Genomic DNA, 14,682 nt, shown 5'->3' on the forward strand with positions numbered 1-14,682 from the left:
CTTGAAGGGTTCGGGTTAAACGCGTTTGACTCCGCCCACAATGAGCCCGGCCCCGAACTGCACACTGCAGCCAGGGGCGTCTCTCCCTATTGGTCTCTAGTAGTGCGTCGCCCTCTAGAGGACAAACTGACACCAAAATAGGTGAGAGAGAAGCTGTTCTTATCTAGCGAGGAAGTCAATACAACATCTCTGATATGATCTTGTTCTTTTTGTTTCCAGTTGACTCACAGGTTGTATTTGTAACGATACAAAATTCAGACTCCTTTTGTGGCGTCATTGAATTAATTTAACATGAAGAATACTTAAAAATATATGTTATTAATTCATAACATAGTAACGAGTGAAAACTTCAAGGCTACAATCCAGTACATTATAATGTGACCTATCTGAGTAAATATCCAACAGCAGGGCTGGTTCTAGGATGACATTTCTGGGTTGGTTCTAGGATGACATTTCTGGGCTGGTTCTAGGATGACATTTCTGGGTTGGTTCTAGGGTGATATTTCTGGGCTGGTTCTAGGATGATATTTCTGGGTTGGTTCTAGGATGACATTTCTGGGCTGGTTCTAGGATGACATTTCTGGGTTGGTTCTAGGATGACATTTCTGGGCTGGTTCTAGGATGACATTTCTGGGTTGGTTCTAGGATAACATTTCTGGGTTGGTTCTAGGATGACATTTCTGGGCTGGTTGTAGGATGACATTTCTGAGTTGGTTCTAGGATGACATTTCTGGGCTGGTTCTAGGATGACATTTCTGGGCTGGTTCTAAGATTACATTTCTGGGCTGGTTCTAGAATGACATTTCTTGGCTGGTTCTAGGATGACATTTCTGGGCTGGTTCTAGGGGGATATTTCTGGGCTGGTTCTAGGATGACATTTCTGGGCTGGTTCTAGGATGACATTTCTTGGCTGGTTCTAGAATGACATTTCTGGGCTGGTTCTAGGATTACATTTCTGGGCTGGTTCTAGGGTGATATTTCTGGGCTGGTTCTAGGATGATATTTATGGGCTGGTTCTAGGATGACATTTCTGGGCTGGTTCTATGGTGATTTTTCTGGGTTGGTTCTAGGATAATATTTCTGGGCTGGTTCTATGGTGATATTTATTGGCTGGCTCTAGGATGACATTTCTGAGATGGTTTTAGAATGATATTTATGGTCTGGTTCTAGGATGACATTTTTAGGCTGGTTCTAGGATGATATTTCTGGGTTGTTTCTAGGATGATATTTCTGGGCTGGTTCTAGAGGGATATTTGGGGGCTGGTTCTAGAGTGATATTTCTGTGCTGGTTCTAGGATGATATTTCTGGGCTGGTTCTAGGATGATATTTATGGGCTGGTTCTAGGATGATATTTATGGGCTGAATCTAGGATGATATTTATGGCCTGGTTCTAGGATGATATTTCTGGGCTGGTTCTAGGATGATATTTTTGGGCTGAATCTAGGATGATATTTATGGGCTGGTTCTAGAATGATATTTATGGACTGTTTCTAGGATGATATTCATAGGCTGGCTTTAGAATGATTTTTATGGGCTGGTTATAGAATTACATTTCTTGGCTCGTTCTAGGATGATAGTCATGGGTTGGTTCTAGAATTATATTTCTGGGCTGGTTCTATGATGACACTTCTAGGCTGGTTCTAGGACTATATTTATGGGCTGGTTCTAGGATGATTTTTCTAGGCTGGTTCGATGGGGTGGGGGGGGCAGGCAGACATTTCTTGTCTGTTTCTGAGCTAATATCCTGAAACTGTCTGTCTGCCTGTCTGCCTGTCTGCCTGTCTGCCTGTCTGCCTGCGTGCGTAAGCTAAACACACAAATAAGTAAGGAGGGAGAGAGGGGGAGGAGAGGAAGAGAGACTGGGAGACAACACACAGCAGGAGACTGAAGACCGGAGAGGGAGAGGGAGAGAGAGAGAGAGAGTGAGAGAGGGAGTGTTAAAGAGAGAGGCAGAGAGGGGGAGTGTTAGAGAGAGAGATGGGGGAGAGAGAGAGGGGTTGTAGGACAGGCGAGAGGGATAGTTTTGTGCAACATGGATTCCTCCACAACAGCACTGCTCTTTTGTTCTCTACTCTGGACAGGTAAACGACAAGCTGCTTCTCTCTACACTACAATGCAGAACATGTTATTAAGTCATTTACGGGGATAGTTCAGAGATATATTTTTTTCAATTTTTGTTTCCTCATCTTGAAAGCAGTCTATAGACAAGGCCAGGAAATAAATATATAAATATGTTAAATTGCGGCACTATCACTTTTAAATTGATATATATTATTAGCTCTAAACTACTTTAAACTTTCTACTTTCTAAAAAAAGTTTTGGGATTAGGAATAAAGTAATAAACTAGTGTTGCGATGGTTTACAATTCTTAATCTTAACATAAAATGTTTCTCATAACTTTAAATGCACGGTGATACATTTCCTTTTTTACTGTAGATGTGAATTTATAAAACAGTGTTAATATCATGTCCCATGGTCAGTGTTAATATCATGTCCCATGGTCAGTGTTAATATCATGTCCCATGGTCTAGTCTAGCTGAGTCATGGTCCTATCCAGACCTGAGCTGCATGTTGTCTCTGATTGGATGTTTGCTCTGGGGTGGCATTTGTTTGCTGTTCTCCCCACAGACCACACTGAACACTCACAGTCTGCCCCTGTCTGTGTGTGTGTTTGTTTTATGTGAGTGTGTGTTTGGTGTGGTTGGCGTGTGGGTGTGTGTGTGTGTTTGGATTTTTTATGTGAGTGTGTGTTTGGTGTGTGTGTGTTTGGTGTGTGTGTGTTTGTTGTGTGAGTGTACGTGCGTGCCTGCATGCCTTTAGATGCATACCTGTCAATGTGGACATGGTCTATATTACTCTCTATATGTGAATCCTGTATATGCAAGAGTAGCGTGTGTGTATGTGTGAGTGTGTGTGGACGTGCTTGTGTGTGAGTGTGAGTGTGTGTATGTGCTTGTGTGTGAGTGTGAGTGAGTGTGTGTACGTGCTTGTGTGAGTGAGTGTGTGCTAACTCATTGAACCCCCCTTTGGGTGGAACCCTGTGCTCTCTCTTGCATCGGAGGATGTCAATGACTGGTGTGTGTCTCTCTGTCTATTTCTCTGTGTGTGTGTGTGTGTGTGTGTGTGTGTGTGTCTGTGTGTGTGTGTGTGTGTGTGTGTGCTGTAACCTTGTCTCTTCTCTCCTACAGTGTGTGTTTGCGTGATATGTGTGTGTGTGTGTGTTACTTTGTATTGATTTTAAATTTTATTTCACCTTTATTTAACCAGGTAAGCTAGTTGAGAACAAGTTCTCATTTACAACAGCGACCTGGCCAAGATAAAGCAAAGCAGTGCGACACAAACAACAACACAGAGTTACACGTGTAATAAACAAGCGTACAGTCAATAACACAATAGAAAAAAAATCAAGTCTATATACAGTGTATGCAAATGGTGTGAGGAGGTAAGGCAATAAATAGGCCATAGTAGCAAAGTAATTACAATTTAGCAGATTAACACTGGAGTGATAGATGAGCAGATGATGATGTGCAAGTAGTGATACTGGTGTGCAAAAAGCATAAAAGTAAATAAAAACAATATGGGGATGAGGTAGGTAGATTGGGTGGGCTATTTACAGATGGACTATGTACAGCTGCAGCGATCGGTTAGCTGCTCAGATAGCTGATGTTTAAAGTTAGTGAGGGAAATATAAGTCTCCAGCTTCAGCGAGTTTTGCAATTCGTCCCAGTCACTGGCAGCAGAGAACTGGAAGGAAAGGCGCCCAAAGGAGGTGCTGGCTTTGGGGATGACCAGTGAGATATACCTGCTGGAGCGCGTGCTCAGGGGCGGAAATCCCAGGGGGGACGGGGGGGCCTCAACCCCCCCATCCTGGGAAAAATATGATTTGTCCCCCCCAATATATCACTGTAAACATAACTATGTAATTTAAATAATATGAATAATACGCAATGAAAGCAATTGTGCTGATTATAGACACTTAATAGCGCGCTTTTAAGTTTCAAAAGTTTGCGACCCGCCACCATTTGCCTCACAATGGTTTGATCCACTGCCTGTTCCTTAGTTGGCAAGGTAACAGAGGGTTCGTATCCACTGTCTGAAAGGCACTCAATGCACGTAACTGACGGGAGGTTCATCCAGTCAATCGCGCCAGGGTTCACACACACACACTAGCTGAATTTGCAGAGCTAGCGCGCAAATATTAACCATTAAGCTAGCTAGTACCTATTCCATTTATGTGGCGTCGTCAAAGATGGAATCTTTGCTATCGTCAATTTATTCCAAGATCAGCATGCATGTAAGTTAGTGCTTCAAAGTCCCTGTGATAAGGTTAGCGATAAACTGAACAGAACTACACTCTCTTCTACCATTGTCTTAAATATATTTAATGGTCTCGTTGCAAAAGCTAAATTGTCGCAAGGGAACTTTTATGTATTTATTTTATTTCCATTAAACCCCTACAACTCATCCAGAACGCCGCAGCCCGTCTGGTGTTCAACCTTCCCAAGTTCTCTCACGTCACCCCGCTCCTCCGCTCTCTCCACTGGCTTCCAGTTGAAGCTCGCATCCGCTACAAGTCCATGGTGCTTGCCTACGGAGCTGTGAGGGGAACGGCACCTCCGTACCTTCAGGCTCTGATCAGGCCCTACACCCAAACAAGGGCACTGCGTTCATCCACCTCTGGCCTGCTCGCCTCCCTACCTCTGAGGAAGCACAGCTCCCGCTCAGCCCAGTCAAAACTGTTCGCTGCTCTGGCACCCCAATGGTGGAACAAGCTCCCTCACGACGCCAGGACAGCGGAGTCAATCACCACCTTCCGGAGACACCTGAAACCCCACCTCTTTAAGGAATACCTGGGATAGGATAAAGTAATCCTTCTACCCCCCCCCCCCCCCCCAAAAGATTTAGATGCACTATTGTAAAATGGTTTTTCCACTGGATATCTTAAGGTGAATGCACCAATTTGTAAGTCGCTCTGGATAAGAGCGTCTGCTAAATGACTTAAATGTAAATGTAAATGTATTTAACCCGGGTAGCAAAGATTATAGCAAACACCACTGAAACGGAATTTGTGCTCGCTAGCTTTGCAAATTCAGCTATTGTTGGAAGCCAGCCAATATGAAACAAACTATTAAAATTACAAAAGGTTGCAGAATATGTTGTGTAAATGGTGAACTCATACAGCTGTCAACTCTTGTCACTGCAATCCGTTTCACATTTGCTAGCTACCTTTTAGATCGAAGCCCATATTGAATGATAGAAGATAAGATGATAGAAGCCCATCTCCTACTGTAAATAACCTACACACTGTGTGTGTGTAGCCAGCCAACCAGTCAGGTAGAAAAATGGCAGATAAGACGGACATCAGAGTATTTTTCAGTACACCAAAACGCAAAGTAAGAACCCTAGTAGCCAAATATCTCAGACTAGTTGATAAAATGTTCATAAGAAAGAAGTGAAATGCTAATGGAAATGTTTCACAATGATGTCATTAGGCAGAGCAGGCAACAGATGGCACACAGACAGCAGAGTTGGGGACAGATATGCAGGGACAGACTGGCAGAGACAGGGAGTCTCAGGTAAGTTTTTTGAGTCTTTGTTTGGCAACATTATGAAAGGTTCTACATTTTTTTACTTGTAAAATAGGAACATAATTGGAAAATGCCATGGATACCCCCACTCTCAACTTAAACTGGTGACTGAACTAAGATTTGTTAAAGGCAATGGTATTGCTGTTGTGATTAGTTGTGTAGTTTTGGGTACCGGTAGTTAGGAGTACGGCAAACACCTTATTTCTTTGGTTCCTCAATATACATTTACCATATTACAACGTGGGCTATGTGTTACAGCACCACTTTTGGTGTCCCCCTCAGGAATTGCTCTTGAGAAAATGTCATGTAATTGTCCCCTCCAAAGTTGATATCAGATTTTTGCCCCTGCGCGTGCTACGGGGGAGTGTTGTTATCGTGACCAGTGAGCTGATATAAGGCGGAGCTTTACCTAGCAGAGACTTATAGATGACCTGGAGCCAGTGGGTCTGGCGATGAATATGTAGCGAGGGCCAGCCGACTAGAGCATACAGGTTGCAGTGGTGGGTGGTATAAAGGGCTTTGGTGACAAAACAAATGGCACTGTGATAGACTGCATCCAGTTTGCTGAGTAGAGTATTGGAAGCTATTTTGTAGATGACATCGCCGAAGTCGAGGATTGGTAGGATAGTCAGTTTTACTAGGGTAAGTTTGGCGGCATGAGTGAAGGAGGCTTTGTTGCGAAATAGAAAGCCAATTGTAGATTTGATTTTGAATTGGAGATGTTTGATATGAGTCTGGAAGGAGAGTTTACAGTCTAGCCAGACACCGAGGTATTTGTAGTGGTCCACATATTCTAGGTCAGAACCGTCCAGAGTAGTGATGCTAGTCGGGCGGGTGCGGGCAGCGAACAGTTGAAAAGCATGCATTTGGTTTTACTAGCGTTTAAGTGCAGTTGGAGGCCACGGAAGGAGTGTTGTATGGCAATGAAGCTTGTTTGGAGCTTAGTTAACACATTGTCCAAAGAAGGGCCAGATGTATACAGAATGGTGTCGTCTGCGTAGAGGTGGATCAGGGAATCACCCGCAGCAATAGCGACATTGTTGATAGATACAGAGAAAAAAGTTGGCCCGAGAATTGAACCCTGTGGCACCCCCATAGAGACTACCAGAGGTCCGGACAACAGGCCCTCCGATTTGACACACTGAACTCTGTCTGCGAAGTGATTGGTGAAGCAGGCGAGGCAGTAATTTGAGAAACCAAGGCCATTGAGTCTGCCGATAAGAATACGTTGATTGACAGAGTCGAAAGCCTTGGCCAGGTCGATGAAGACAGCTGCACAGTGCTGTCTTTTATCGATGGCGGTTATGATACCGTTTAGGACCTTGAGCGTGGCTGAGGTGCACCCATGACCAGCTCGGAAACCGGGTTGCATAGCAGAGAAGGTAAGGTGGGATTCGAAATGGTCAGTGATCTGTTTATTAACTTGGCTTTCGAAGACTTTAGAAAGGCAGGGAGGGATGGAAATATGTCTATAACAATTGGGGTCTAGAGTGTCACCCCCTTTGAAGAGGGGGATGACCGCGGCAGCTTTCCAATCTTTAGGGATCTTGGATGATACGAAAGAGAGGTTGAACAGACTGTAATAGGGGTTGCAACAATTGCGGCGGATTACATCTAGAATCGGCTTCCTATTTTGTAACAAAGTCTCCTTCACTCATGCTGCCAAACATACCCTCGTAAAACTGACTATCCTACCAATCCTCGACTTCGGCGATGTCATTTACAAAATAGCCTCCAACACTACTCCGCAAATTGGATGTAGTCTATCACAGTGCCATCCATTTTATCACCAAAGCACCATATACTACCCACCACTGCGACCTGTATGCTCTCGTTGGCTGGCCCTCACTACATATTCGTCACCCAACCCACTGGCTCTAGGTCATCTATAAGTCTTGTCTAGGTAAAGCCCCACCTTATCTCAGCTCACTCGTCACCATAGCAACACCCACCCGTAGTACGCGCTCCAGCAGGTATATTTCACTGGTCATCCCCAAAGCCAACACTTCCTTTGGTCGCCTTTCCTTCCAGTTCTCTGCTGCCAGTGACTGGAACGAATTGCAAAAATCACTGAAGCTGGAGTCTTTTAATCTCCCTCTAACTTTAAGCATCAGCTCTCACTGTACCTGTACACAGCCAATCTGTAAATAGCACACCCAACTACCTACTATTACTTACCCTCTTGCTCTTTTGCACCCCAGTATCTCTACTTGCACATCATCATCTGCACATCTATCACTCCAGTGTTAATGCTAAATTGTAATTATTTTGCCTCTATGGTCTATTTATTGCCTACCTCCCTACTCTTCTACATTTGCACACACTGTACATAGATTTTTCTATTGTGTTATTGACTGTACATTTGTTTACGTGTAACTCTGTGTTGTTGTTTTTGTCGCACTGCTTTGCTTTATCTTGGCCAGGTCACAGTTGTAAATGAGAACTTGTTCTCAACTGGCTTACCTGGTTAAATTAAGGTGAAGTAAAAAGAAAAAGGTGTGACAACCACATCCCAGTCGTAGTCATTACATTCTCCTCAATAAAGAAGCATTCAGAGCTAGTGGGGGGGTGTGTGAGTGTTAGTTCTCAGAAATCATTTTACTTTTGGGGGGAAGTGATAATTTAAGATACTCTTCGAAGAGGCAGAGTTTCAGATGTTTTGGGAAGATGGGCAGGGACTCTGCTGTCCTAGCTTCAGGGGGAAGATGGTTCCACCATTGGGGTATCAGGAGAGAGAAGAGCTTGGACTGGGCTGAGCTGAGCAGGAGACCAGAGGTGGCAGAATGGAGTGCTTGGGTGAGCATAGCCTGAAGGTAGGGAGGGACAGTTCCTCGTCATGCTCCGAAGGCAAGTACCATGGTCTTGTTTTGGATGTGACCTTAGACTAGAAGGTAGAGGAGTGTGCAGAGGAGCGGGGAGATGTGGGAGAACTTGGGAAGGTTGAATCAGGCAGGCTGCAGCTTTCTAGATAGGTTTCAGGGGTTTGATGGCACAAGCGGGGAGCCCAGTCAACAGTGAGTTGCAGTAGTCCAGACGGGAGATAACATGTGCCTGGATTAGGACCTGCGCCACTTCCTGTGTGAGGTAGGGTCATTCTCTGTGGATGTTGTAGAGCATGAACCTGCAGGAGGAAGTCATTGCTTTGATGTTTGCAGAGAACGACAAGGTGTTGTCCAGGGTCACACCAAAATTCTTTACACTCTGGGCACCTTGGAGTTGTTAACCATGATGGCAGGCCTTCCCCAGGAGGAAAAGCAGCTCCATCTTGTCGACGTTGAGCTTGAGATGGTGGGCCGACATCCAAGCTGAGATATCTGCCAGGAATGCAGAGATGTGTGTCGCCACCTGGGTGTCAGAAGGAGGGAAGGAGAAAAGTAGTTGAGTGTCATCCGCATAGCAATGTTAGGAGAGACCATGAGAGGATATGACAGAGCCAAGTGACTTGGTGTAAAGAGAAAAGAGGAGAGGGCCTAGAACTGAGCCCTGGGGGACACCTATAGAGTGTACGGCAGGGTGTGCGTGTGTGTGTATAATGTGTGTGTGTGTTACTGATCTATCTCTCCCTCCCATCCAGTATGTGCCCAGGCCCCAGTAGTATCAGTTGAGCCCAGGTCAGCAGGGGTCCGGCTGGGGGAGTCGGTCAGTTTCCGCTGCCGGGTGGTCAGTGGGTCACAGCCCGTCCTTCTGGAGTGGAAGAGAACCAACAACCATCCACTGGCAGGTGGGGCTCTGACCACACATATGCACACAGGCAGACAGACACACACAAGCACGCACGCATACACACAGCCCTTGAATGGTACTCAACTACACAATAGCTGTGACACAATGTTAAATGGACGGTTTATAAAAATGTGATGGTTGAACTGGTTTTAACTGGTCCTAACCGGTCATAAGTGGTTCTAGATGGTTCTAACTCGTTCTAACTGGTCCTAACTGCTCTTTCCTTAGATAATGTGAAGATCGGTCCGGATGGTTCCGTGCTCACTGTTGCTAACACCAGGAACGGTAACCAGGGGCAGTACCGTTGCGTGGCAACTAACTCTGTGGGCCGAAGCACCATGATGGCCTCACTGACCATCAAACGTGAGTGGCCATCCCTAACCCAGAGATAGAGCTCTAGGGAGGGGCATGGCTGAGGGGAGAAGAGCCCCAGAGAGAGAGCTCCAGTGAGGGGCATGGCTGAGGGGAGAAGAGCCCCAGAGATAGAGCTCCAGTGAGGGGCAGGGCTGAGGTGAGAAGAGCCCCAGAGATAGAGCTCCAGTGAGGGGCTGAGGGGAGAAGAGCCCCAGAGATAGAGCTCCAGGAGTGGGGATGGATGGGTGGTGATGGGGAGATCATAGGTAAGGGTAGGAGATGGAAGGGTGTATAGTGAGAGGTACCAGGAGGGCTGTAGTTATAGTAGTAGACATGTAGAGTCAGGGTAGGATGAAGAAGGGTGTATAGTGAGAGGTACCAGTAGGTCTGTAGTTATAGTAGTTGTCATGTAGTGTCAGGGTAGGATGGAGAAGGGTGTATAGTGAGAGGTACCAGTAGGTCTGTAGTTATAGTAGTTGACATGTAGTGTCAGGGTAGGATGGAGAAGGGTGTATAGTGAGAGATACCAGGAGGGCTGTAGTTATAGTAGTTGACATGTAGTGTCAGGGTAGGATGGAGAAGGGTGTATAGTGAGAGATACCAGGAGGGCTGTAGTTATAGCAGTTGACATGTAGTGTCAGGGTAGGATGGAGAAGGGTGTATAGTGAGAGATACCAGGAGGGCTGTAGTTATAGTAGTTGACATGTAGTGTCAGGGTAGGATGGAGAAGGGTGTATAGTGAGAGATACCAGGAGGGCTGTAGTTATAGTAGTTGACATGTAGCGTCAGGGTAGGATGGAGAAGGGTGTATAGTGAGAGATACCAGGAGGGCTGTAGTTATAGCAGTTGACATGTAGTGTCAGGGTAGGATGGAGAAGGGTGTATAGTGAGAGGTACCAGTAGGTCTGTAGTTATAGTAGTTGTCATGTAGTGTCAGGGTAGGATGGAGAAGGGTGTATAGTGAGAGATACCAGGAGGGCTGTAGTTATAGCAGTTGACATGTATGTCAGGGTAGGATGGAGAAGGGTGTATAGTGAGAGATACCAGGAGGGCTGTAGTTATAGCAGTTGACATGTAGTGTCAGGGTAGGATGGAGAAGGGTGTATAGTGAGAGGTACCAGTAGGTCTGTAGTTATAGTAGTTGACATGTAGAGTCAGGGTAGGATGGAGAAGGGTGTATAGTGAGAGATACCGGGAGGGCTGTAGTTATAGTAGTTGACATGTATGTCAGGGTAGGATGATTATTCTTCATATGGTTGGAACTTGAAACATCACTAAATTAAACTTTTGGTTTGCATACATGTGTCTGTCTGTGTACCACCTGAAGAAGTGGAAAACCACACTCAACACTCTCCTCTTCTGTGTGTGTGTGTGTGTGTGTGTGTGTGTGTGGTGCATGTCCTCTCGCCTCAGATTCCCCTAAGGTGCGGGTGACCCCGGCAGGGCCCCTGCGTGTCCGGCTTGGTGAACCTGTAGCTCTGGAATGCCACGCCACAGGTAGGCCACGCCCCTCCATTACCTGGCAACGCCACGGAACACAGCTGGTAACCACAAAGACCGAGGACACCAGTACACTGAAGGTCAGACGATCTGCCCGTACACACACACACATTCACACACACATATACACACACACACACTCATACACACATACTTGTGAGGACTTTTTGGGGACCAAAAATTGATTACCATTCAAAATTAATATTTTCATAACCCTAAACCTAACCCCTAACCCAAATTCTAACCCTAACTCCTGAGCCTAAAATAACCTTTTTACAAGTGATGACTGGCAAAAAGTCCATACTTCTCCGAATTCTTGTGAAGACTTCTGGTACTCACAAGTTTAGTAAAATTTGTACACACACAAACACACACAAACACATACAGCTGTCTCCCTCCATGTCCCGTCTCCAGGTGGCAGCAGTGAGCTCTGAGGATGCTGGAGTGTATGTGTGTCAGGCCCAGAACACTGAGGGGGTCGCCGAGGTCAAGGTGGAGGTCATCGTTGAGGGCGGCCAGGGAGCTGCCAATGCACCCAAGGCGACAGTATCCATGGCAGAGGTGACAGCTGTGGAGGGTCACACGGTCACCATGCAGTGTCAGGCCACAGGTAATAATCTGTCAATCAATCATTCAGTCAATCAGTCAGTGAGTCATTCAATCAATAAGTCAGGCAATCAATCAATCATTTAATTTACATTTACATTTTAGTCATTTAGCAGACGCTCTTATCCAGAGCGACTTACAGTAATGAACGCATACATTTCATTTCATGCATTTTTTTTGTACTGGCCCCCCGTGGGAATCGAACCCACAACCCTGGCGTTGCGCACACCATGCTCTACCAACTGAGCCACAGGGAATCATTTAATCAGTCAATTAGTCAATCAGTCAATCAGTCAGTAAATCACTCAATCATTTAATCAGTCAATTAGTCAATCAGTCAGTCAGTAAATCACTCAATCAATCATTTAATCAGTCAATTAGTCAATCAGTCAGTCAGTAAATCACTCAATCAATCATTTAATCAGTCAATTAGTCAATCAGTCAGTCAGTAAATCACTCAATCAATCATTTAATCAGTCAATTAGTCAATCAGTCAGTCAGTCAGTAAATCACTCAATCAATCATTTAATCAGTCAATCAGTCAATCAGTCAGTAAATCACTCAATCAATCATTTAATCAGTCAATTAGTCAATCAGTCAGTCAGTCAGTAAATCACTCAATCAATAATTTAATCAGTCAATTAGTCAATCAGTCAATCAATCATTTAATCAGTCAATCAGTCAGTAAATCACTCAATCAATCATTTAATCAGTCAATTAGTCAATCAGTCAATCAGTCAGTCAATCAATCAAGGATAATAAGTTATCTTATATCAGACAGGCTGTTTCCCCGTTCTCTATATAATCATAGTCCCGTGTGGCTCAGTTGGTAGAGTATGGTGTTTGCAATGCCAGGGTTGTGGGTTCGATTCCCACGGGGGACCAGTACTGAAAAATTATTGAAATGGATGCATTCACTACTGTAAGTCGCTCTGGATAAGAGTGTCTGTTAAATGACTAAAATGTAAATCACTACTGTTGACCAGATCCCTGTGGGACTACTTTATAACCGTATCGCTCTCTCTCTCTTTCTTTCTCTCTCTCTCTCTTTCTCCCCTTCCTCCTCTCCCCAGGTTCTCCCCTTCCTGTTGTCTCCTGGTCTAAACTGCGAGCCCCGTTACCATGGCAGCACACTGTGGTGGGTGGAGTTCTGACTCTGACCAGCGTGGGGCGCCAGGATTCAGGACAGTACATCTGTAATGCCACCAATACACACGGATACAGCCAGGCATACACACAGCTAGAGGTGGACTGTGAGTACACACCAACACTCACACACACACACAAACACACATTGACATGTCATAACTCTCCCCCCTCTTCCTCCCCAGCCCCTCCCTACACCACCAGTCTACCAGACCAGGTGAGACTCCGCCCCGGTGACACCCTCCGTCTCCAGTGCCTCGCCCACGGCTCTCACCCAATCACATTCCATTGGACACGGGTGGGCCGGGCCGGCATGCCCGCAGGGGCGGAGACCATTAAGGATGGCCAGCTGCTGATTGGCCAGGTGAAGTTGAATGACAGCGGGACCTACAAATGCGTGGCGACCAACCACGTTGGTTCCAGCGAGGCTCTGGCGAAGGTCACAGTGAAAGGTGAGTTGTAACGTATTAGTTGAGAGCTGATCTGAAAACCAATCGTATAGATGTAGACTTCTGTCTGAAGATTCTGTCTTCTGTAAAATAACTGTAAAATAACAAGTGTGAAATGTTAATAGTCTCTCTCTCCCTCTCCCTCTCTCTCCCTCTCCCCCTCTCCCTCTCCCTCTCTCTCCCTCTCCCTCTCTCCCTGTCCCTCTCTCCCTCTCTCTCCCTCTCCCTCTCCCTCTCTCCCTCTCTTCCTCTCTCTCTCTCCCTCTCCCCCTCTCCCTCTCCCTCTCCCTCTCCCTCTCCCTCTCCCTCTCCCTCTCCCTCTCTCCCTCTCCCTCTCTCCCTGTCCCTCTCTTCCTCTCTCCCTCTCCCTCTCTCCCTCTCTCCCTCTGTCCACAGCCTAAGCCAACTCATCTCCCCTGTGGCTCTCGTCCTGTCTAATGTTGATGTCACGAACCACACAACCCCCCCCCAAGATATGCGTATATAGTGGGGGAAAAAATGTTTATGAAATACATTTTGATAAAATCAATAATGGTAAATATTTCGAGATGTTCTCTGATTGTGAATCCCTGATTTCAAGCATGTTTAGCTCAGTTAGCTTATGTACAATTACAGCCTTTACATACATGTTTAGCTCAGTTAGCTTATTTACAATTACAGCCTTTACATAATGTTTAGCTCAGTTAGCTTATTTACAATTACAGCCTTCACATACATGTTTAGTTCCTACTTAGGGTTGCAAAATTCTGCGAACTTTCAATTATGCCCGGTTTTCCAAAAATCCTGTTTGGAATATTCCAAATTTCCAACTTATTCCCTCCTGATTCTGGGAATCGTCCAACCGGGATTTGGGGAAAACCAGGGAATTTATTGAAAGTTCTCTGAATTTTGAAACCCGACTCCTACTAAGTGGTCGCACTTTTGACGTCACTTTAAAGTTCTGCTTTCCGCCACATGATGGAGATATTGAGTTAGCTACATGCAAGTAAGCAGACATTGGCCTATAATACACTCAAACTATCAGGGCAAAGTTCTGTTGGATTTCATTCAACTACATGACACATATTTTTATGTGTATTTATTTTATTTAACCTTTATTTAACTAGGCAAATATATCATGGTAGGCTGGACTAGAGTAGAACAGATCACGAGCACCTGATCGGCCAACCAGTACCTATTCCTGGGTTTTACACACCTAATGGGCCAACCAGTACCTGTTACTGGGTTTTATACATCTAATAGGACCAACCAGTACCTATTCCTGGGATTTGTACACCTAATGGGCCAACCAGTACCTGTTCCTGGGTTTTATGCA

The 14,682-nt window shown here is 45.4% G+C and overlaps 1 protein-coding gene across 1 annotated transcript; it reads left to right on the forward strand.

Annotated features, from left to right (window-relative positions):
- The first annotated feature begins 1,959 nt into the window (after positions 1 to 1,959).
- sid4 (secreted immunoglobulin domain 4) lies at positions 1,960 to 13,914 on the forward strand. Its single transcript, XM_029690042.1, has 8 exons — positions 1,960 to 2,082; positions 9,164 to 9,310; positions 9,541 to 9,675; positions 11,080 to 11,246; positions 11,581 to 11,776; positions 12,846 to 13,025; positions 13,104 to 13,370; positions 13,764 to 13,914. Exons 1-8 carry the CDS (start codon positions 2,034 to 2,036, stop codon positions 13,766 to 13,768), a joined length of 1,146 nt encoding a protein of 381 aa, XP_029545902.1. The 5' UTR covers positions 1,960 to 2,033; the 3' UTR covers positions 13,769 to 13,914.
- The last annotated feature ends 768 nt before the right edge of the window (positions 13,915 to 14,682 follow it).

Source organism: Salmo trutta, chromosome 14 (genome assembly GCF_901001165.1).
Source record: "Salmo trutta chromosome 14, fSalTru1.1, whole genome shotgun sequence".
NCBI lineage: Eukaryota > Metazoa > Chordata > Actinopteri > Salmoniformes > Salmonidae > Salmo > Salmo trutta.